The sequence below is a fragment of the Accipiter gentilis genome, chromosome 7, assembly GCF_929443795.1.
Source record: "Accipiter gentilis chromosome 7, bAccGen1.1, whole genome shotgun sequence".
In the NCBI taxonomy this organism is placed as follows: Eukaryota; Metazoa; Chordata; class Aves; order Accipitriformes; family Accipitridae; genus Astur; species Astur gentilis.
This window is the reverse complement of record NC_064886.1, coordinates 5,058,940-5,080,778: the sequence shown is the minus strand read 5'-3', so window position 1 is coordinate 5,080,778 and position 21,839 is coordinate 5,058,940. Positions and strand designations below refer to the sequence as shown.

Here is a 21,839-nt window from a genome sequence, read left to right as displayed (position 1 = left end):
AAAAGCAAAAATAATCACCTAGTGCTATCTGGCTGGGTGGGGTAAAACCTGGTGTTAAATAATTTGAGTTTTACAGAAGCTACAAAAAAAATCTAAAATTAAGAAGTGACACAAACCACTTGCATTTTCAATTCAAAATGTTTTCAGCAAGTTAAAAAGAAAAGCTAAAAAGTGTTGCTGAACAGGAAGAACACATTGCCTGGAAAAGCCCTGTCATGAAAGCAATTCCACTGAGATTTAAAGTTTTCAGGTTTGGGGACAGAAGGAATGCAGTGTCAAATAGATTCTTTTCCAAAAACCCAGCTCAGGGCTTAAGATTTGCCTAAGGGGGACTTAAATTTATCACCTTGACCTGTACTGATCTCTGCATACTGTGCATGAAACCCACTAAAAGCAGAACACTATCCTCCAGACAGAAGGACTATAGATAGCATGATAAATGATGACCAGATGCAGCAATGCTAACAAGCACTAGTAAAATTACTTATGGAAATAAGGGCAGATCCAACCCATTCTCTCCTAATACTTCCCATGACAGTGTCCCCAGTAGTCTAAGGGATACAGAGGCCAGACGGGCATTGCTGCAGCCACCCAGAACACAAGGACTCTTACCATCTCAAAAAGAACAGCTGCAGTCACTGCCATCCAGTGTAACTTGATTTCAAAGGCAGCATTCAGGGAGAAATTGCCATGGTAATAACAACTGCACCACTCCAAACGGTCAGTGCGGTTATTCACATCCACATCAAGCGTCACTGTCCGTTGCTCAGGCACTGTAGCAGCTACGCAGCCAAGGAATAGGGGTATATTTAAAGGATGCATTAAAGAGAGGGTGGGAGACAGGATGAAGAGAACAGAAGAAACAAGACAAGCTATTGGAAATTAATTTGTCCTCCCACTCCTCCCCAAATATTTTTGGGCTAGCAGAATAGTCCCAGAACGCTGCTCGTCCAGATCACAGAAGACCTGAAGTACTACTCATATCAGGGGTCTGTGCCACAGAATTACCTCCCCAAGCAGTCAAAAGACATTTCAGCTGCAATAAAGAGACAGAACCAAGAGTCAAGCAGCCAATCAATAAGCAACCAGTGCCATAATTAAATATGGCTAGACAACCTCAACTCCTTCATACCCAAGACATTCCAAATTGGTTTTTAATATTTCTATACACCCCCACCAGAAATCACAACAGGGTGCTGCTATACAGGGCAGGAGCATTCCAGGACTTTCCACAGCTAAAGGAGATTAGAAGTTAAACTTCTCATTTCTTTAACCCTATATCAATATCCCACATTACCGCATTGCTAAAACTGCATATCCAACACTTTTTGTAAAAGCATGAAAAGTCAGCCAAGATTCATGCAGCAGCATTACGATCACTGCAATACCTTCTGTTGCTTTGCAGTAAGTGCTGGGATAGTGCCCAAGCTCCAGCTCCCTTTGTGCCCGACACCCCAGCATCCAGGTGAAAGAAAATCTCAGATATCAGGCAAGAGAGTAAGAGAAGCACAGAAAGTGGAAGTGACCTGGCTGGTGTCATATAGCAGACTGCAAGGCCAGGGATAGAACCCAGATCTCCTGACTTTGCGACCAAAAGTCCTGCTATGAACCACACTGTCACTTTCAACTTTTCTTCAGACAAATACAAAAGTTAACATTTCTATAATGTTAAAAATTGACACAAAACAAAGGGCTGCAAAAACTACTATTGAAAAAACTTTGCCCTTTTTTTTTATTGCATGCATGAAGGATGGATGTTGTTATTTTTTGCTTAAGTAGAGAAAGATGTGCACCATTTTATTTGGTCAGCTTTTGAATGACCTTATAATTCAATGGCTTAATGGCATTTAAAAAAAAAATGGTTGAAGTTCTTCCTCAAGGTAGATGGAAAGTTCCCACCTTCACTTCCATTGCAAGTTAGCTGGAGACAGTTTTCAAAGTTATAAGAAAATCCTTTACACTGCTATTACTGCAGCTTAGGAACAGGGAAAAAAAAAAAAGGAAAAAACAGTAAAAATGGAAGAACATCACCCAGTTTTGTTTTGTACATAAGATCTATTTTTGTCTTTTGGAAAAATATATCATTTGCAATTTCTGAGTTGGTCTGGTATTGTCAGAAAGACCAACATCTTGTGATTTTCTTTTTCTTGCTCCTTTTCAGTGGAATATCACTGTGAATGCAATGCTTGATATTACAAGGTTAGGGTGACAGTTTTGTAACAAAGTATGTTGGAAAACAACATCCCGAAAGCTGTAAAGCGAAAGCAGCTCAGTCAGCTAGATGTTGGTCATTAGCTAAGAGGTCAGTGATAACACCACAGTCCAGTGTGCCCAAACAAGCACACTGTGAAGAATGAGCTCCCTGCTCCCTTAGACTGTTCCTTTTTCCAGGTAATGCAGACTTCCCATTAGGGCTGGAGCTTCTCTCTCCATCTTGCCTGCAGCTGTAATTCACAGGTAAAGCAACAGGAAAACAGTCCAACCAGGTGAGCTAATCAAAAGGACCTTAAAAACTGATGAGAAATATCCATGTGTTTGAATTCAGAAGCTTCAGATTAAAACCAACTTAATTTTAACAGAATAAACTCTGGCTTCCATAGATCTGATTTTAAGAGGACTCACCTGCTTCCCAATTGTCTTGTACCAATGAGTATTTAACTAATGGTTTATTGAGTAAATCGGAGAGGAGCAGGCAGGTTATTCTCCAGTCACAGACTACGCTACAATTGCTAGTGCATGCATTGCTATAAATCAAAAGGGACAAGATTAGGTATATCACAGGTCAGACTTCCACTGGGAAGCAAAAGGGGTCAATCACTGGGCAAGTGATAGGGGAACTGGGAGGGATAAAGATTTTAGAAATACATGGAGCTTGTTCCAGAGCTCCCAATGCTTGCATGCAATTTTACGTCACAGCCTGACAATTAGGGAAGGTGGGGAGAGGAAGAAATAAAAACCACAACCAAATCAAAGCCAAGAGAGGAACAAATGAAGTCACGTGGACCAGAGCTCATCTGGGTTTAGTAAAGCTCCTTGCCTCAGATGAACTGCTGAAGTTTTTTTGGGAATACTGTTTAGAAGAGGGACAGCACAGAAACATCAATTAAACCAGTTCCTTTGTAAGAAAAAAGGTTCCACACTGGATTTTTCTCCAAGAAACTATTATTCCTGGAATAAGCAGACCGCATGTGAGCAATCTGGAGGCATTTTTCATTCATCCAAGGACTGCTAATTAGTTAAATAGCAGAATGGACATGATTCCAACTGAAATGAAAAAGGAGGGCTACACAGGTGTGTAACTATATCACATGCTGAAGAAATACACTCTTTCCTCACTGGCATTAAAGAAAAGGCGAGAGGGGCACTAAAGCACCCTTTTTTCTTTGCCCATTTCCCTAGGTGCAAGCTTATGGAGTCTCAGTCTTCTCATCTCACAAAAGTGGACAGACATAGGAAAGTAAAGTGGTTTTCTTGGGCTAAACAGTAAGAGATCAAAGCACGAACAAGATCTGGACCAAGCACGTCCAGCCATCACAATACTTTCATGCCAGCCTATGTTCAGGCTTCAGCTCTGGCCAGTCATTGACCTAACGAGGTTGGATACTAGCCAAGGCAATGGATTTATCGTGTGACAGGGAAAAACATCCTGCATATGTTGGCTTCAGGGAATTAACCACTAATTCAGACTTCCTATCCCTTAACACTTTCTGATGCTGTCCCTCTTCCAACAAGGCTTTCAGAAATACACAAGGATTACTGTAACTTCAGGTTTAAGAGATACTATACCAGCAATAAGTCACTTCTCTTCAGCAGGTCAAAAATACAAAACAGGAGAACAGCAGAATTTTCTTTTTATGCTTAATTGATAGGCCTTTAAAAGATGCATCTAAGTAAATCTGAAGTTGCAGTTCCATAGCAATGATTTTTCTCGTAATTTTAAACAGGGAAAGAAGAAAAAAAGCAAGTGACTCAGGCTGGCCTGGAAATGCAACAAAAAGCTGACAAAGCAACACAGTCAGTCATGCAGCCAGTATGTTTCACGGGCTGTTAGTGGCAGTCAGTGTTATACTTCACACATTACAGAACTTTAGTTATTACAATGGTATCTTGGCCAGCAGCAAGATCTTCCATATGCAATCCCTAATGCTTCCACACTGCAGGGATCATTTGTAGCTGGGCTTCCCAGACTTAAATATAAGGAGTCTGGCTATGCATGGATCAGATTAGCCGAGAAACCTCCATCACATCACAGAAAACTTCTAACACATCTGGATCTCACTGTGGCTTTTGCCACTAAGAAGCAGTTAGATGTGTCATTTAAAGTACAGTTTGGTTGCTTTGCTGTTCTCACAACTTATCACAACTCCATGCTTGTAACAGGTTGTGAAGAGTCTCTCTGGATCTGCAAGGAGACAAAGTCAGTATTTTCCTCTCTGAATTCTAGAGGATGACATGGCAGGGGAGGTCCAGAACAAGACGTGTTTAAAGAATACTTTTTACTGTATTCCAGTACTCAGAAGCAGAAATTGCCAGCTCAGCCAGTGAAACACACCTCCAGCATATGAGAACAAGTCCACGTGCAAGACACATGTAAGGCCAGCATGAAATTTGCAGCTTTATTGCTGGTCCACGTGAGATCACACCCTTGGCTGGCTGCTCTTCCCCTTTCAAACTATCCCCTTGAACTTCCCCAGCTGTCACCTGTGCTGTGCATCTACCTAATAGTGCAGCTGCCTGGCTCCGTCCTCCGAAACTGCGGCTAAAGGAACTGTGCCTACTTGCATAGGAGGCTGGGCGGCTGGGCAGCCAGGGCAGGAAAAACGCTGGGATTTCCGAGTGCAGGAGCTCTTCTGCCACAAACGCCACCTCAAACCATTTCCTCTGGAAGGCGGAGAAGTCATCCATGGCAGCTGTGTGCCACATGGCAGGCTGCTGCATGCCCACTGAACAAAAAGCAAGGGGAAGGACAGATTGCAGTTAGAAACAAGTGTTCAAGATCAAGAAAGAGATGTAGTTCTTTCTGAAAAAGAGGAAGGAAAAAGAATTAGGTTATGTTGTCTGCAATTTTTTTTTATTCAAATAGGCTGAATTTCTTTTGACTCTCTTTAGAGCAGTGTTTTTGGTTGCTCCCTAAATGCATTTCTGCTGCAGCACCCATAAGAATCAAGTACAGCTAGTGATTATGCAAAGGGATAATGAGGAAAGTCTTGTAATAACACAATGCTGACCTCGGTCTGGTTCTTTGTCCACAACAATCTTGTAAAAATAAAAGCCATAAATAAAGGTTCGTAAAGCTTCTCCAGATGCATGGACAATAAGCTGCTCTTCTAGCATTTTCTGAACAAAAAAGAGAACAGAGCAAACACTATAAAAAAGGAGAAGTCACTCTTCCAGTTACATAAAAAGGTTGCTAGAGAACATTAGGAAACAATTTTCTTTTTCTTGACATCTTTTTGCCCAGATATGTGCCTAACGAGAAAATCAGCAATGTTACCAAGTCCTTGTCTCCCTAGGAAATTGTGTTTGATTTTTCCACAGATATCTGGCTTCCTCCCTTACCCTGTTCTGGTTTTATAGATTGATTTATAGGAAGATAAGAGGTTGGAAACATTCTAGGTTCTCTGTTAATTGATATGGGATCTCAGAAGAGGAATGAACTCCAAAACATTTCCAACCTTCTGCCCTGACACAGTTTGACAGAGAAGAAAAAAAAATTCATGAACACAAGCAGTGTATCTTGCATAAGGTATGTATACTTCAGCATCCATAAAACAGAGGTTATATGCTGCTTTTATTACAACTCCATTAAATAATTATCAGAAGAAAACCAAAAACTAAACCCAAACCAAATCACACTGTAGTGCCTCGTAATTCTAACACAATGGAGAGATCTTAGTAACTACTAGCTAATTGGAGGTTATACACAGAACTGTCATCATATATGAGTTGGAAAAAATATGTATTACTGCTGAAGAACACGTTGCTGTTTTGTGACAGGGAATCCAAAAAATGTCATCATTACCTCATAGTTGGTTGAACATTGTTTTCAATATCTATCAATAAGAGGATTTTAGTAAGAAACAGAAATTATTGCTATGATTTCCTCTACAATTCTACTTTTGTCACAGAATGAGGTATTTCTGGCCCTCCATATACCCCCTGATAGTTCTCTTACCTGCATTATGTCAATTGCCATGGCTTGGGTTTGCACACCTTCCACATTATTCACCAGCCAGTGTACAACTTCTGCACTGATGAAACAGTATGGAGAGAGGCCCTTCTGTTCAGAGAGCAGCTGGATCCCTGTGCTGAATCAACAGCAAGTCACACACACGTTAACATGGACTGATTGACAGTTCTTCTAAGTTACAAAGACAAAAATCACTGCTGGGGAAAAAAAAGGGGGCTAATGATACAGGACAAGAAACACACCATGCCCCCAGAGTGACATACCATTAGCTTCTGATAACAAGATGAAGACCTGACATTGACAGCACTTCAGCATCTTACTGAGAATTCTTGCTTTGACAAGATTCTGGGATTCTAATAATTGAAGTCTCTGCAGCAATACTCGTATCTCGATTTCTATAAAATTCCTTGTTGGAGAGGTTGGAACTGAATAACAAAAGGAAGCTTAAAACTCTTCCACAGCTGACATGCAGCTCTCCTTTGAGTGACTCCATGCCTCCTGTCCTCTTACAAAACATCTAGACAGATGTTAAGCATATTTATATTAAAAACTTACGTGGGGTGTTTCATGGCTTCAAGAATCTCTATCAAGGTGGAGGAGGAAGTCAGAGTGCTTGCTGAACACTGCTGAGAGCTGGGAAGTAAACAGAAGCATGTTCAAAAGTCAAGGAAGCTGCCAGATTTGTTCAAATATACATATTTAAGAAAAATGCTCTCTCCTCTTCCCAACAATGACTTTGCCACATTTATTTCCTTTTTCATCTCAAGAAGGACGACTAAAAGCATCAGACCTGTGTTTCCCCCTGAGGTCGTCAGGTCATTGCTATATTGAACCAATGCACACTGTATTACATACAGATGCACTCAGGAGCAATTGAGAGCAAACATTTTGAGGCGGGCTTTTTTTTTTGTTACTGTAATATACAACTGCAGGAAGCAGGTGCTAACATAGTTTATTTTCAGTGTTGCTTCCTCCCTGGTGTCTCACCTCCAGGTTAGAACCTCTTGGATTTCATCAACCTACTCAATCTAACTAGACCTGCAGGGCCCACCCCTTTGCTAAAACAGACAGAAGACAGATGTCAATTCAAAGCCTGGTTTTCTGCTAACAGATTTCAGAAATGGAATTTCTTTGTTCTTCATTTCTTGAAGAACGAAGCTCTTTTTGTGGGTGGGGAAATCAGGCCTTGTGTTCATTGAATTCTGGAAAACTGGGTTGCAAGGCTTATTTTACTACCACTCGAAAAAGTGCATGTGGAAATGCTGCAGTAAGGTCTTGTGACAAGTGCCTTCTAGTGCTGACAGACACAGCACATCTTGTTCTTGGGTTCCTGTTTAAGTGCCCATTTCTTGACACCAGAAAGGGGAATGTAACTGAACAGAACTGCAGTACAGCACTACTGTGCTTGTCTTACCTGCCCTCTGCAACACCAGCTGTGATATATCCTTGGTCTGCAACATTCTGGGAACTTCCCAAGGTCTGTGTGTTGCTCCTATCAGGTAACTGCCCCATGGTTATCAATGTGTTGCCATCAGAGGTTGCAGGAACTGATTGATCTATAGAGACCTGTAAGGAGTAAACACAGCAACATCTTTATGAAATTTATGATGTAATCCATTTCTCATTTTCTCCCCTCCCTGCATCACCTCAAGCTCAAGTTAGTTAACAACAAGCAATACTATAAGGCAAGCACAAGCATATGCAGAAAGGATAAATACAGTCTTAGTTTTGTCATCACTACAGAACTACTGACAAACACAAAATTCAGACCCTAGTAAGATGAGGATCACCAACCCAGCAACAACTGTGTTGAGAGAACTACTGGCAAACCAGCAACACCAGTCCCAACCTAACATTTTCAACTTGAGTGAATAACTGTGATTATAATCATACAATGGACAGAACAGAAAACTTAATCACTACGGAAAAGTAGTAAGCCATTACAAAAAAATCGTTTCAACTCTAACTCTCAGACAAAAATATGCAAATGTATCACACGGAATTCAAGTTTCATAATGCACGAAATCAGCTCATCTTCCTTCCTTTCTTAGGGTAGTATCAGGAGGCTGGTTGGCACCCACCCACACCTATGTTGCCAAGACAACAAGAACACTTTCCTCCCGCAGGAACACTTGCACTACTCCAACGGTAGACTGAATAGTTCACAAAATTAACATAAAATCATTTCAAAAAGAACATGAATGCTGAAAGATTCAGCAAAGTACAGGCTGTAATTGCCATCTGTCATTAACACGTATGGTTTAGGAAAGGCATCTTATGTAAAAGCTAGATAGGTGGGGGAGAGAAACACGAACAGCAGAGTAACTCAGTAACTCAAGCTGGTGTAAATATGAGGGCTGAACTGCCACGATGAATCCACAGCACATGCACAGCTAAAAATCACAAAGCTGGTAGTTTGACTTAGGTCTGATAGCCAGACCAGAGTCCTTTATTTATGCCATTTCTCACATCCCAAAGATCTCTCACTCTGCAACGGCAGATGCCTGTTTTTGGGCAGCCAAAAACGACAGATGCTCCGATGTGGAATCTACAGTCCCCACAGCCAGCTAAATCCACTCTCCCTTCTCAAACCAGCAGTATTTTCTATGGACACTGTGTTATTGCTAACTCCTAACCGGTGTTAAGTGTACAAACAAGTTCTGTCACGATGACTCTTTTAAATCAAAATGACACCAATATTTTCAGCCCTCAGTTGTTTAAGAATCTAAGGACACAATTTGACTTGGATCTCCCAGAGCCACCACCTGTCAGTCAAATACCATAGAAGAAATTTAGCCAAGAAGGAGAGGAGTAAGCTGTTGCCATTTTGTTTAGCAAGGAAAGATGGAAAACAAGTACTTACTGAAACACAAAAAGAGAAGCTTCAGTAGTTGACAAGACAGTACTGCAAAGGACAGTAAGGCAGGGCACATGAACATTCAAAGCACTTCACAAACATTGAATGGTGGAAGGAAATAGTCCCATCCACCACCACCAGTCACTTTGTCCTGCTAATGTTGTACACCTCCCTCTCAACAAGCAGATCTTGAAACTAACACAGGTTCCCCACGTGGCAAGCTCAGGACAACAAATGCTTTCCATCACCTCTGTCCAAAAGCCAGAGATGACAACACCCCATTCAAAACTAACCTGCGAGTAGAAGGTTGAAGCTGAACGTGGGCTGCGAACAAAATCCATAAAGAAGGCCCCATCCTGAAGGCATCAGAGGAAGTAGGCCCATTAATGGCAACAGCAACAGGAACAAGGAGTTGAAGAAAAGCAAATACAAGGTTGTGCAAATACGAAATGACCACAGAGAGAAAGTATGAGGAGAATGCAAATCCCAAACAGACCCAGAAGATCTGATGCAGCAGAACGCAGAGCATCAGGAGTTACTCACACACATACCCTTACTTTCTCCCTCCGTAACAAGACATTCCTCTTCCTTAGCACAGATGCTTTTCCAAAGTTTTGAAAACCACACTGATCAGAAACCAATTGGAACTACAGCCTTCCCTCCACATTTCACAGGAGTAAGGCTTGAGCTCTAAAGTATGTGGGTTTCCATCCCAAACGCAAAGCTGAATAGTGATACAGAAACCTGTAGAACTGCATGTGTAATGACAAATATCCAAAGGAGAACAGCTTTTTTTCCTAATCTGTCAGTCATTCAAACAATAAAGAAGGAGAGGCAAAGAAGCTCTTTCCAGGAAGCACACTCTTCCTCTCAAATGCAGGTCTGGTACGGTGCAAAGGGAAGGGAAAAACATTCATCGCAAAGATCTTTCCAACATTGTGTTTAATACTTGATGCAAAATTAAACAGATACTGCCTGTGCTATGTTCCCCGCCTACTTGCAATCCCTGGATGAATTTATCCCCGGCTGCTATTCAAAGATGTGTCAAGATTCTCTTATCACATAAGACAATGCAGTGGAACTCAACTAGATTTTCATTCCTTATTTGCAATTCTTTATTCTGTTCCCTAGGCAAAACAGTTTGTCTAGCCTGCAATTAAGATGATGCTTAACCCTGGTATGTACATACAAAACATTTTCTGGAAAGAATCAACGCCAGGGTTATATGGCTGGCAGTTTACGCAGTGCAGAAACAGAGCGAAGCACCCTGTATCCATAAGGGCAAAAACTTCCCAAACAGATTACACATTAAGCTAACTCACTCTGTTAAAATCATACTGTACTGCCCAGTAACTGGCTGAAGTGACTTGTCAGTCCTACTCTGAAACAGAGTAAAGGTGGAGCCAGTGGCTCAGGTTTGTTTTGGAATAACTCCAGCACTGCATAGCATCCTAGAAAAGCACTTGCTCCCTTGGCTGCTGACAGAGCACACGGCTGTGACAATTTGTCAGTATTCTGGCTGCAAGGCTCTGGACAGCCAATAGACATAGCCATGCTGGTGAGCCCTAAAGGAGTTGTGTCGTCCTGGGAACGAGGCACACACTTGCTGATGTTTCCAAGTGAGCACAAAGTTGGCTGATAAGGCTACCTGTCCACTGGCACCTTTCCAACAACTGTGAACCATCAATTTGGAGATCCCAATAGCTTCTCTCCCAGTCCCTACGTGCAAATATTTATAGGAGTGTTTACTACTGTAATGTGAAAGGCTTTCAACTGTAACGCACTCTTCCAGATTCCCTGGTTAGCCCTCCAGAAAGGCTTTTGAATATAGTTACTTTTAAAATTACACAAGATCTCATTTACTTATTTGCAGTTGCTGGTTGCACAAAGCCTGCTACTTTGTTTCCAACACACCAGTGTGCTATTGCTACGGAAGCCCATTTTGCCTTTTTCCCTCTGCCCCACAGAACAACCAGGCACAACATGCTTCTGTTCTGTGTCCTATGTCGATTTTTCACCAGTTTTACTGGGAGAAAGACCTATTTACAATTTCTGTATTTAAAGAGGGAAGTTTGATGAAGTTAATTTTCCAAAATGGTAGAAGAGGAGAATGCAAAGCCTGAATTATGATCTGGCAGTTTGCAAACATGCCTCAAGTCAATTTCTGCACCTATTTTTTCCAAGCCTAGCATGACCTGCTCCAGAATCTCATCTGTGTTTTGGAAACACTCTCATTCTACAAATAGGTGTCTATTACTAAGATGACTACAGTTACTCTATCACTTCAACTAGCAATATCCAGGTCTCCAGAGTAACACAACACTTGGCCCTCCCTGGTGGTGGCAGAAAAGGGTGGATGTCAAAACACTAGATGCTAAAAGAAAAACACTGAAAGCGATGGTTAAGTTGATAGTGGGGAATCCAAGAACTTTTTCTTTGCAATACTTCAACTGTTGAACCCAAAGACAGGTCACACTTGGGGACTGTATCTTTGTTCAGTTCCTTGTTACTTTTGCTGAAAGACCTTCATGCCAGAATACAGAAAAATATTCAAGTACTTCTAGCTGGACTTAGAGGTGGAGTTTCTGCCCTCCTGGCACTCACAGAACAGTTGACAGGAAGGCTGAGAGACAGCACAGCCTTTTCTTTAAGTGTCTGAAGAGAGCTCCAGGAAGAGAGTTTTCTCCAGCCTGGAGTCCAGCCAGCGAAGGAATTACATCTAAATCACTACTCAGGAACACATCCTCTCCTCTAAGCAGATGCAAGTGACTGGAGTGCCTGCTGTTAAAATTCCACTGAAGCCTCACACAGTCACGGTCTAGAGCTTGATTTTGCTCTTAAAGAAAGCCTTCATACACATGCAGACAGCACTGTACTACGAAATCTAAAAATCAAACCCTGACTGAAATGAAATGTGCTACTGGAAAAGGAAATGGACTAATTAACAAATACCACTTAAATTAGCAAAACACAATGAGATAGCATCCCAGGGATTCTATCTCATTGTCAGTGTTAAAGAATTGAAGGATGGCTGTGGCCCAACCTCTTCTTACACCCTTGCGCACAGAGCCTTAAGAGCATCCTCGGTCCAGGACCAGTCCTTGCTGGATTAGAGAGTAAGATGTAGTATGACGTAGCCATGTGCTTAGAGAAATAACCTTCTATTATTTGACAAATGCTTATGTAAAAATGGTAGCTAAAGACACACCAGAAAGTCTTTACCTTACGAGGGCTGTCCATATAGGTAGGTGTGATAGCAATGCTCCCACTCTCCGAAGGCTGCCCAGAGCTCTTCCCAGAAAGCATTGCTGCTTGCTGCTCCCCCAGTGTCCTAAAACAAAAGGAAGGAATGCAGAGTTTGTTCAAACATACTCCGTGTCAGCTTCCACCTGAAGGCAACTGTTGAAGAGAAGTACTACTGCATTTTCAGACATTTGTTTTCTGTCTGAAGCACAGAGTCAATCCAAAGTTCTGTAAGTACTTTTTACCCCACATAAACAACATGGACGCTTGAACTTACTCAGTTTTATTATGCATGTGTAATACTACCTTATTAAAAAAATATTAAAATCTCTTATGTCTTTAACAGCAACAATGTTTTAAATTGTGTTTACAGCATATCTGGTATTAGTACTCTGAGTTTCTTTGAACCATTCTAGATCAATCCTGAGAAAGAACCTCAGAAGTTTCACAGGTATTTTAATAGATGTTATCAGTGCAAACAAGCTATTTTCTTTAGACTCTATTTGTTACCCAGTGTTTATACTGAGACCACTCAACTGGTGTCATGTATTTGTGTACACTAATGTCCCAGCTAAGCTCTTCTTATGTGGATACAACTGTACTGGCAAATCACAAACAGATGACAAATCTGATGTGTAATGGACTGAAATGCTACTTTAAAAGATGCTCCTTCTAAATTACTGGACATTCACTTCTCTAGTCTCCATGTTCCTTTCTAGTCTTTGATATTTATTCTATTAATGGAAACATAACACAAGGAAGTCACTGGAAAAACCCAGTATTTCCCCAGCCCTGCCTGCCACAAGGATACTAAAGAAGCAGGATCCCACATCCCTTTTTGAGGCAAAGTTTCCCAAATCTGCTTTAGCCAGCCCAGGTGGAATACACAGGAAGGATGTCCTAGTGCTCTTCACACAGCCTAGTTGTAGAGACTCACTTCTGACTGGCTTCCATCTGCAGCAGAGCTGAGAGTGCTGAGGTTCCTTTCTTCCCAATGGGAGGCCCAGACTGCTCCAAAGAGTGGGTGGGAAGTGGACCAGCAATCTGCAAGCCTTTCATGGCAGACCCTTTCTAACAAAGAAAAAATGAAAGCACAGACTTTAGTCAAGCTAGGCTTAACTAGTAAGCAAGAACACAACACCTCACATCAGCAGGTCTTTAATAGGTACACTTTAAAAAGGGAGTTAAACCACAGGTATACAAGAAATGGAACAGCCTAGTGTCTTGTGTGGATGCTATTCTCAAAATAAAATGGATGTTATTTTGGAAAAGGTGGATTTGCTCTGAAATAGATTACGCCATTCAGCGTGGGAATTGGAAGAGAATTTGATACGCACTGACCAGTTTCTCATCACCCTCTTGAAGCTACTGTTCACCAGGAATTCACCCATATGGTTCTCTTTTCACAATCCATTTCTTAAGTCTGCAGCACACAGCCAACCCAGCTAGAAGTTACCACCTTAACTACCTCACAGATCCCTTTTTATCAATTATTTGCATCATATGGTGCAATAACATGTCCAGGCTAACCACACCTACAGCACAAAGCAATGCACATTTACAAAGAGGTGGCATCAGGCTTATAGTAAGAGAACATCAGCTGAGGAAAAAATAGAGCACCAACAGACTGAGGCGTGGCTTTGCTATGTAGAAGAGCTTGGCTTCTCATTGAGAGACCTAACTGTTCTGATTCTGGTTCCAGCCACAGCAGCATGGGATACACATTCCAGGTAAATGTAATTAGTTCAAGAATAGCAAGGTGTTAGCAAGGCCATACTATTTGAAATCTGAAATAGTACATTAGTCAGCACTATGCTTTATGCGTGGATTACCCACACATACACACATATAACCCTCCAACTTGCTTGGGATTGTCTTAAGGTCTCTCTGCTAATGCTTCATTAGATGGTTCAAATAAAACTCAAACTCAGCTTCTCACCCAACTAAAAGCTGACTCACTCGAATCATTCGATCAGATCGATGGCGTCGACGAATGCGGTTCAAACCCTCCACAAAGCGAATGAATCCATCCAGGAGCTGCCACTCCTCCTCATCAGAACGGGGCTTGTCACCATACACATCGCAGTGCACTTCTCCTTCCATAATGCGCTTTGTGGCACTGATGCAGGCAGGAAGAAGCAGAAAGCGGGTCCTCCAAAATTTCAGTGACTCAATAAGGCTGAAGGAACATGGAAGACAGGACAGAGTTCAGCACAGTTTCCTATGAAGGATTTTACAGTAAGTAAAATACATATCTATCTGCTGTAAATTTCAGTGAGTAGTGACAATCTCATTCTGCTGTCCCTGAATGAGAAAGAGCAGATATGCAAACAAATGGTCAGTAATATGAGTATGACTGTGAAGTATTAAAATGTTGACAGGCAAAAGACAAAACAAGGCTATCTTCAAAGTAATTGTATCATAGAAATGTATTTTCTTTCCTGTAAAAGATAGGCTACAACAGCTTTTTCTCTAAAAACAAGCAAAGAAAAAGTAATTTTAAAGGTACACATTAGAGTAGGAAACATTTTGATTGAGACGTGAAAAGAAACAAAGATAGGTTTTTTTGAGAGAAGATATCGAAAAGGATATTGATACTAGTGGAGATATTCCACATTGCTAATAAGAAGCCCTGCTCTGCATAGCTTAGGAGTAGGACTACAGTCAAGCTAAGCCTAGAACTCCAGCAAGCCTTCAACAGATTCAAACTAAATGGAAGTTTTGAGTCAGATCCAGAAATGAGTAAGAAGCCGAGAAAAGCATCTGTGTGGTACAAAATGCCATTGTATTTCTTTGCATTTGTAGCAGAGGAAAAAAAAATAGTTTATGCTGAATTATGCGATCAAGACTTTGTAACGAAGATCAGATAATGCAACAGCAACAGAGTAAGATTCCTACAAGGCAACAGCTGCTAGCACCATACAAGTGAAAGCAGGCCAGTTACTCTCCCTGGAGTATTGAGCATTTATGGGTTGAACGTGTTGAAGAAATTTTAGGTCAAAAAGGAAAAGAGGCAATTAGGACACAGAACAGTCTGGATGGAAAAGGAGATCTCACCTGAAATCCTCAGAGCCAGCAGAGCAGATATACTGATCCAAGTAATTCCACTTGTACTCTTCTAGTCTCTCATGGGAAAATTCTACCCAGCAAGAGACAAATTCAGAGTCAGAGTGTGATGGGCACAAGCTGTAAGTGTAGTTTATCTGAGCAGATTCGTATGGATACCTAAAAGAGAAGATGCAAACATTAATCTCAGCATCATCAATAGCAGTGCTTCTCTTTCACCTCCTGAAGGGAAAGAAGGTTCTACAGTCTGTTCTTTCAAGCAAGTACAGACAGCTGGAAAAGCATGTTCATCAGAACATTGATAGCAAACAGCTCAGAGATACTCACTTTGGCAGGTATCGAGTCACAGTAATTATTTTGTCTTTTAGTGTTACTTTGTGGAAAGTACGACCCATACTCAGCCAGTACTGATCTTCTTCCTCAGGTCGATTTCTTGATACAAGACCTAATTGTAAAAAGCAAAACACACCCCCTTTCAGCTTACTCCAATAGTCAGACCTTTGTCAACAAACCATACCTATAGAAAGAGACTCTAGAATTGGGCTTCTGAACTCAAGACAAACTAAAAGCCATCTTTCAGGCCACCTTTTTAAGGAACATATGCACAATGAGCCTTTTGTTCTTACAGTTAAGATTTCCTACTATCACAACTGAAGAAGGGGGACATTCACAATTCATACATGACAAATATAGACCTTCTCTAGTCAGGACAACTAGAGAACAGTCAATATGAAGTGCTGAGAAACTGGTGGGTATGATGGTAAAGCTGGGCTCCACTTTTGCTTCCTCTCTGTGCTTCATTCCTGGAACTAACCACTTAAGCTCGGCACTTTACCAAAGGAGCCTTGCTGCCTGTTCCCAAACCAGTGAATAATAGTCATATCCTATTCATGCATATTCCGTGCTCTATGAACACTGTATCATGCTGACTTGTCTAGAGAATATCCAGAAAAAAAGGCAGAAGTCAAACAGTAAGTCAGATTCTCTCAAAGGAATATGATACCCTCTTAACCCACTCCAGTCCTCTGGGGTTTAACGAGGTTTAGCTGACTCATGGTTTCAGGACAATCAAGCTTTACTTGTCTACATGGAACCTTCACAGCTATTTTAGAGTTGGGAAACTGCTTCTAGTTGGGAGCTTTAGGTCTGTCTTCTGCAGTCACCATATGAATTGTGTTTAAGATGTATTCAGCCAAACGGCACTCAAGCCATATTTCATTTGGGTTCACCATCATGAATGAGGCCAGTTTCTTATTACAGTTCAAAAGTCCTGCACCTGTCCCTTCATGGTGCAGCTGAGTTGTTTGTGCTGCCCCAGATCAGGCTCTCCCCCAGCAAAGATTTTCATATAACAACAACAAAAACCACCAAAAAAACCCCCCAAAACAAAACAGAGGGCTTCAATGAGCATCTATGCCCAATTCATAGGGGTTACTGAGACTGGCAGAAGGAGAGAAAGACAAAAGACTGAATTGTCAATACGAAGTCACTTACCTCGACTGTAAAGGGGACTGCTGCTGAGCGGGGGTGGCACAGTTGTGGCTGGTTTCTGTGGTTTGGATTGCACAATAATTTGATAGCCTTGCATGAGACGCTGACAAATAAACTCCTCAAACACCTGTTGGGCTGTCATCTGCACTCCTTCCTCATCTCTCCTGAACACAAAGGTTAAGCAGACTAGAATAAGGAAGCTGACTACACACCTATTCTTAGCTCTGCATTTCCCAACTGAGGATTTACGCCTGCACTGGGCTCTGTGCAAGTGGAGCCCTCTGCCTATGAAAAACAACCTGCAGGAACAGGGGAGAAAAACGGGTACCTTTCTATTTTAAACAGGTGGTAATTAGCTGTCTGGCAATACTTATTAATGCCTTTGAAAGCAGTTTTGCAACTAGTAACAAATTTGCTTACAACAGTTGTTAAACTTCCAATAAATTCACCAATGATCACTTTTACAGCATTTTGCAGAGAATCTCCGTGCAGTTTGTAAACATTCAGGAGAGCTCAGAATTGCAAGTGTGCAGGCAATGCTCCACCCTCTCCCACAGCAGGAAGTCTAGAGCACACAGAGATTAAAAGACACATCACTATGGCATCTTATTACAACTACTTCTGCTCTGAACTTCACCTTCCTGCTATAAAGGGACATTTGACATGTCTTCATTAATCCTGCTATTTCCTGTGCATCTCAATCACTCTAATATTTCTGGTTTGTTCCCATAAGGCAGCAACATGAACAGGTCTTTCTGATGTCTTAAAAGTTATGGCAAGTTTGAAAAGTGTTTAAGAAGATAAGACAGCTTCAGAAAAAAAAAATCAAACCAACCCTATCAAGGAACAGTTACCAGAGACCTCCAAGAGAAGCCGAGAAGTTCTACTTATCCCACTAACACTCAAGATCCTTTAAACTAAAATCCCTGAAAGTGAGGATAAGCATCTTAATCACTGTGTATACACATGCATTTGCTCATTTACTGTTTCCAAAATACTTTCTAGAAAATAGATTAACAAAAATAATAGCTTGAGGTTGATTTTTTTTAACTGAAACACAACAGAGCAAGAGATGTAAAGTTTTGTACGCAAACAATTTCTAACATAAAATCTGTAGAACACGATATTGTCAGATGGTAACATCAGAAAAAGTGCAAAGTTACCACTGAAAAGAGAAAAATCTAAGTGTTCTGCTGCTAACAATGTTAGCAATTCGTCTTTCTCTTGTACAGTCTCCAAAGTGTTCCTCTTCCATCAACTACGCCTTAAGCGCTTTGAATCAATGCAAGTTACTTTACAGAGAAGGTGCTGGCCAAACCTGTCAATGTCAGCTTCTGGGAGGAGATCATAGCAACCCTCAGTGTAATCATTCTGCAGACTCTGACGGTCAGGGAAGTAGTCCGTAGTAAGAGGGAGACATGCCGGAGTAGTGAGAGATTTCCAGTCCACTCCAACTGTACAACAGAAGCCTGGCACTACGGGGGGAGCAGACAGCGTCAGAACTGCCTCGTTGTATCATTGGGGGGCAGACAATGGGGGTATATATGGTCACCCATGAAAAAACAGGGTGCAGAGGAAGATGGAAGAAATGTGTGAAGAGGAAAGTTAGAATGAGGGACAGAAACAGAGTTGGCATAAAGTCAACAGGGACAAAAAGGGGGTGGAATGGGAAGGGAAAAGGAAAGTAGGACGGGAAGAAGGGAGGGAGAGAAAGAGACAGAGTTTGTTAAACAATGCAGTGCACATGCTAATTCAATCCCATCATGCAAATGGCATTCAAAGTTAATACATTTAATTTTCTCTTGATTGAAAAGCTAGAGCTGACATAGCCACCACTCTTTCAAAATTACAGCAAGTCAGGTGCAGTTACTCATTATTAATAAAACAGATCAACATTCCAAGTCTGAACAAGACCAGCTTTGCATCCTAGACAACTGCAGAAAGAGCTAGGGACGAGGAGAGAAAGAATGACAGACCAGCCTCTTTCTGGAATAGTACAACAGCAGAAAAGGGAGTATTTCTGTAGTTACAAAAACAGAAGACAGATCCACAGGAGTGGGAAGACCAGAAAAATAGTGACTCAAAAAGCAATCTTTCCCCACACCCTTTCCTAGAGTTATGTTGCAATTTTGAGATTAGAGATCTAAAACTAGACATTAAAAAGCAAAAGCAAACTAAATTATATCAAATCTTCAATTCACTACTGCACTACATTCTAACCTGCCTCAAATGATCTATATCAAGGCACTTGGCCAGCTACTATTTCTTAACATCTTGCCATAGAAATCTTACAGACAGAAAGTTATTTTACTATAAAAATGTTAACATTAATGGCAGGAACACTGTACAAGAATGTAATACAGGACAGTCCGCTATAAGGAAAACAAAAAGTTTTCATAAGCAGTCACACACTTATTTCTGTATTAGATGAAGACAGATATTTCTCAGTAAATGGTAACAAATTCAGAAACTGACTGTACTACTTCTGCTTCAGTTAGCTGGTGCCAAGCAAATTTTTCCTATTGAGAGGCAGATAAGAGTTCAGCAGTTTTAGCTTTTTGCATAATAGTGTCTGGTAAGGAAAGAATTTCAGATGTAATACAACAACCAGTTTCATATATTCTTAAGAGATACAGAACTGCAATCACAGTGAGACACACAGTACAGGGAAAACCTGCAAATTACTGCAGGGCAAAATAAAATACTGCCAAAAGCCAAGCAGGCTCCTCAGTTTCTCGCCTACCACCTCCTGATGCCTCTATATATGCACATGCCCTTTCCCTCCCTATCTTCCCACCTATGCAAACTCTTTTCCAAACCTTTCTCCTGCTTACTTGGATCCGGAGAGTTAGAGACAGCATCTTCCAAGGAATCCTTGTTCTGAGTTTTGAGGTTCATCCCTATAAGAAAGAAATATGTATTTTATTTTAAGCAATTGTGCATTTCACTTTCATTTAAAATAAAAATAAATCAAAAGCGTGCAAATGTTTTAAGAATATGGCATTTTTCTCCTTAGAAAGAACCCGGGGTTCTGCACAGCAGAAAAACACAAAAAGCCAACTAATGAGTAAAAAAAGACATATTTGATGAAATTTGAGTATCTCATTAGAAGTGTTCAGTAGCTAAAAAGCAAGCAAAAACCGAAATGGTGAAACACATCTTGAAAAGTAGATACCCTAAAAAAGCAAATAATAAAGAAAAAGAGTCACCTGTAATCATTTAGCTTGCTAATCTCACGGTCTCAGTAGCTAAGTACTTTTAAATACATCCAGTACTCAAAACCAGGATCTTTTTTATTGGTTTTCTGATTTTATGAGCACAGGATAAGTTAAGAGGAAGAATTTCATAATACACAGGAGCAGCAAGAAAGAAAATTGTAGCAGACTGACTCAGTAGAAGAGAACCCATGCATAAGATTCTAATTATCTAAGACTCTAAAGAGTCTAAGTGATTTATGAAAATCACAACACAGATTTACTCCAATTCCAACATTTTTAGGCATAAACTACCAGTACACATTTCAGCTCTCTGCCAAGGGGTGGGGAGGAAACAAAACAAACAGTTGATCTTCTTGACTCAGCAAATACAAACTACCTCTTTATCCCTTGCCAGGCTGAAAATTTGAAAAATATTAATTAAGCCTTCAGTTCCCCTATATAGGTCCAATATATTAACTACAGGCTGTTTAAAACTACCATGTTCTCAAAAGGCAGCAACCTCCATTATGTTTCAACCTGCAAGACATACCTTAGTTCACACTTCACTAAAAGAATAGTAAGGAAGTTTTTATTCATTGTGAAGGGAGACAAAATGATAGCTATCGAAGACATGCTCAGTTTTTGAGCAAAATTCAGTTTAAACTAAACTAAGACTAATAACGGACTTAAGACTAATGAAAATCTAAGTTCAAGTTTTGATTAGGACTTAAGACACTATGATTTTTCTCACTGTCAAATGGATTCATTCTAAGCAGCCCACTAACCTGGAAAACATACTAAAACTACAGCTCAGTAAACACCAAGCCAACATGATGCTAGGGTACCCCTTGACCAGTTCTTCCTACTCCCCATTTCACATCTGTCTGCTGTATTTGCATCAATATTTATGTAGCTACGGTGAAACAATCCATACGGCAAAGAAAAAAACCCAGTTACTCTTCCTTTGGATCAGTTCCCCGAGCTGGTTCACCACGTAGCTGTATAAACAGCTGTTGTGGCACATAAGAGGAAACAAGCAGCTAAGGAGACAAGAAAAATTGCTGGCTTAAAATGCATTTATCAAAATACAAATTTCAGGAAGCCTCCAAATATTTAAAAGAAGCCACTTTTATGAAACTAGTTTATGTAGATTTATCCAGGAAATTGATATCAACATCATAGATGTTACTCTAAATAGCATTTACTAACAGAAAGGATGGTTATCTGCTTCCATGATGATGCCAGTAGAACAGTACAGGAGCTGGCTCAAATTGGCATTAATCTTTCACCAACTCCGCTGATGCCATCTGCCATCTAGTTAGGGAATTGCAACGAGATTTATTTGCTCTGAACTATCATCTACCATCTGCTGGACAATAGAGACAACATACTGAATGTCAGTGTAAATAGATGGGGTGATTTTTCACTGTGAAGCCCACGTTGCAGCAAAACATGCTGTGGGCAGCAGAGGAGAACCAGACGAACTGAAAAAAATCATATTTTTTGAAATTTTTTAAAAACAAACCAAAACAAAACAAAAACCCCAAACTGTTTCATTTCATAGGTGACTCAAACCATAAGAGAGGAAACGTTAAGTCAAATCACTGAGTCACAGTGTGGTAGCTACAGATGGCTAAGGGCATTTCTTCAGGGAAGGTGCTCATACACTGTCACAAAGACAGACACAGATTAACTTCCACCACATACGTGATTTCTATCCAATCTACAGACACAAAAGACTTCTATAACACGCAAGCATGTTTATTGCCAGGATATGCTCTGCATCTATGTTGTG

The 21,839-nt window shown here is 40.8% G+C and overlaps 1 protein-coding gene across 19 annotated transcripts in view; it reads right to left on the bottom strand.

Moving 5' to 3' along the window:
• DEPDC5 (DEP domain containing 5, GATOR1 subcomplex subunit) overlaps positions 1 to 21,839 on the bottom strand; it is a 48,207-nt gene that overhangs the window by 4,520 nt on the left and 21,848 nt on the right. For 8 of the 19 annotated variants that reach the window (XM_049804894.1, XM_049804887.1, XM_049804895.1 and 5 more), the window contains 15 exons: positions 19,682 to 19,747; positions 18,166 to 18,349; positions 16,851 to 17,011; positions 15,684 to 15,801; positions 15,348 to 15,515; positions 14,250 to 14,469; positions 13,228 to 13,361; positions 12,270 to 12,378; positions 9,341 to 9,403; positions 7,605 to 7,756; positions 6,746 to 6,823; positions 6,176 to 6,308; positions 5,229 to 5,337; positions 4,719 to 4,943; positions 613 to 782 (listed from right to left, as the gene is read on the bottom strand). In XM_049804894.1, coding sequence (XP_049660851.1) covers positions 613 to 782; positions 4,719 to 4,943; positions 5,229 to 5,337; positions 6,176 to 6,308; positions 6,746 to 6,823; positions 7,605 to 7,756; positions 9,341 to 9,403; positions 12,270 to 12,378; positions 13,228 to 13,361; positions 14,250 to 14,469; positions 15,348 to 15,515; positions 15,684 to 15,801; positions 16,851 to 17,011; positions 18,166 to 18,349; positions 19,682 to 19,747 — 2,090 coding nt within the window. Of the gene's footprint in view, positions 1 to 612; positions 783 to 4,718; positions 4,944 to 5,228; positions 5,338 to 6,175; positions 6,309 to 6,745; positions 6,824 to 7,604; positions 7,757 to 9,340; positions 9,404 to 12,269; positions 12,379 to 13,227; positions 13,362 to 14,249; positions 14,470 to 15,347; positions 15,516 to 15,683; positions 15,802 to 16,850; positions 17,012 to 18,165; positions 18,350 to 19,681; positions 19,748 to 21,839 lie in introns of those variants that run through there. The other 11 variants (XM_049804896.1, XM_049804897.1, XM_049804899.1 and 8 more) reach the window with 8 other exon arrangements.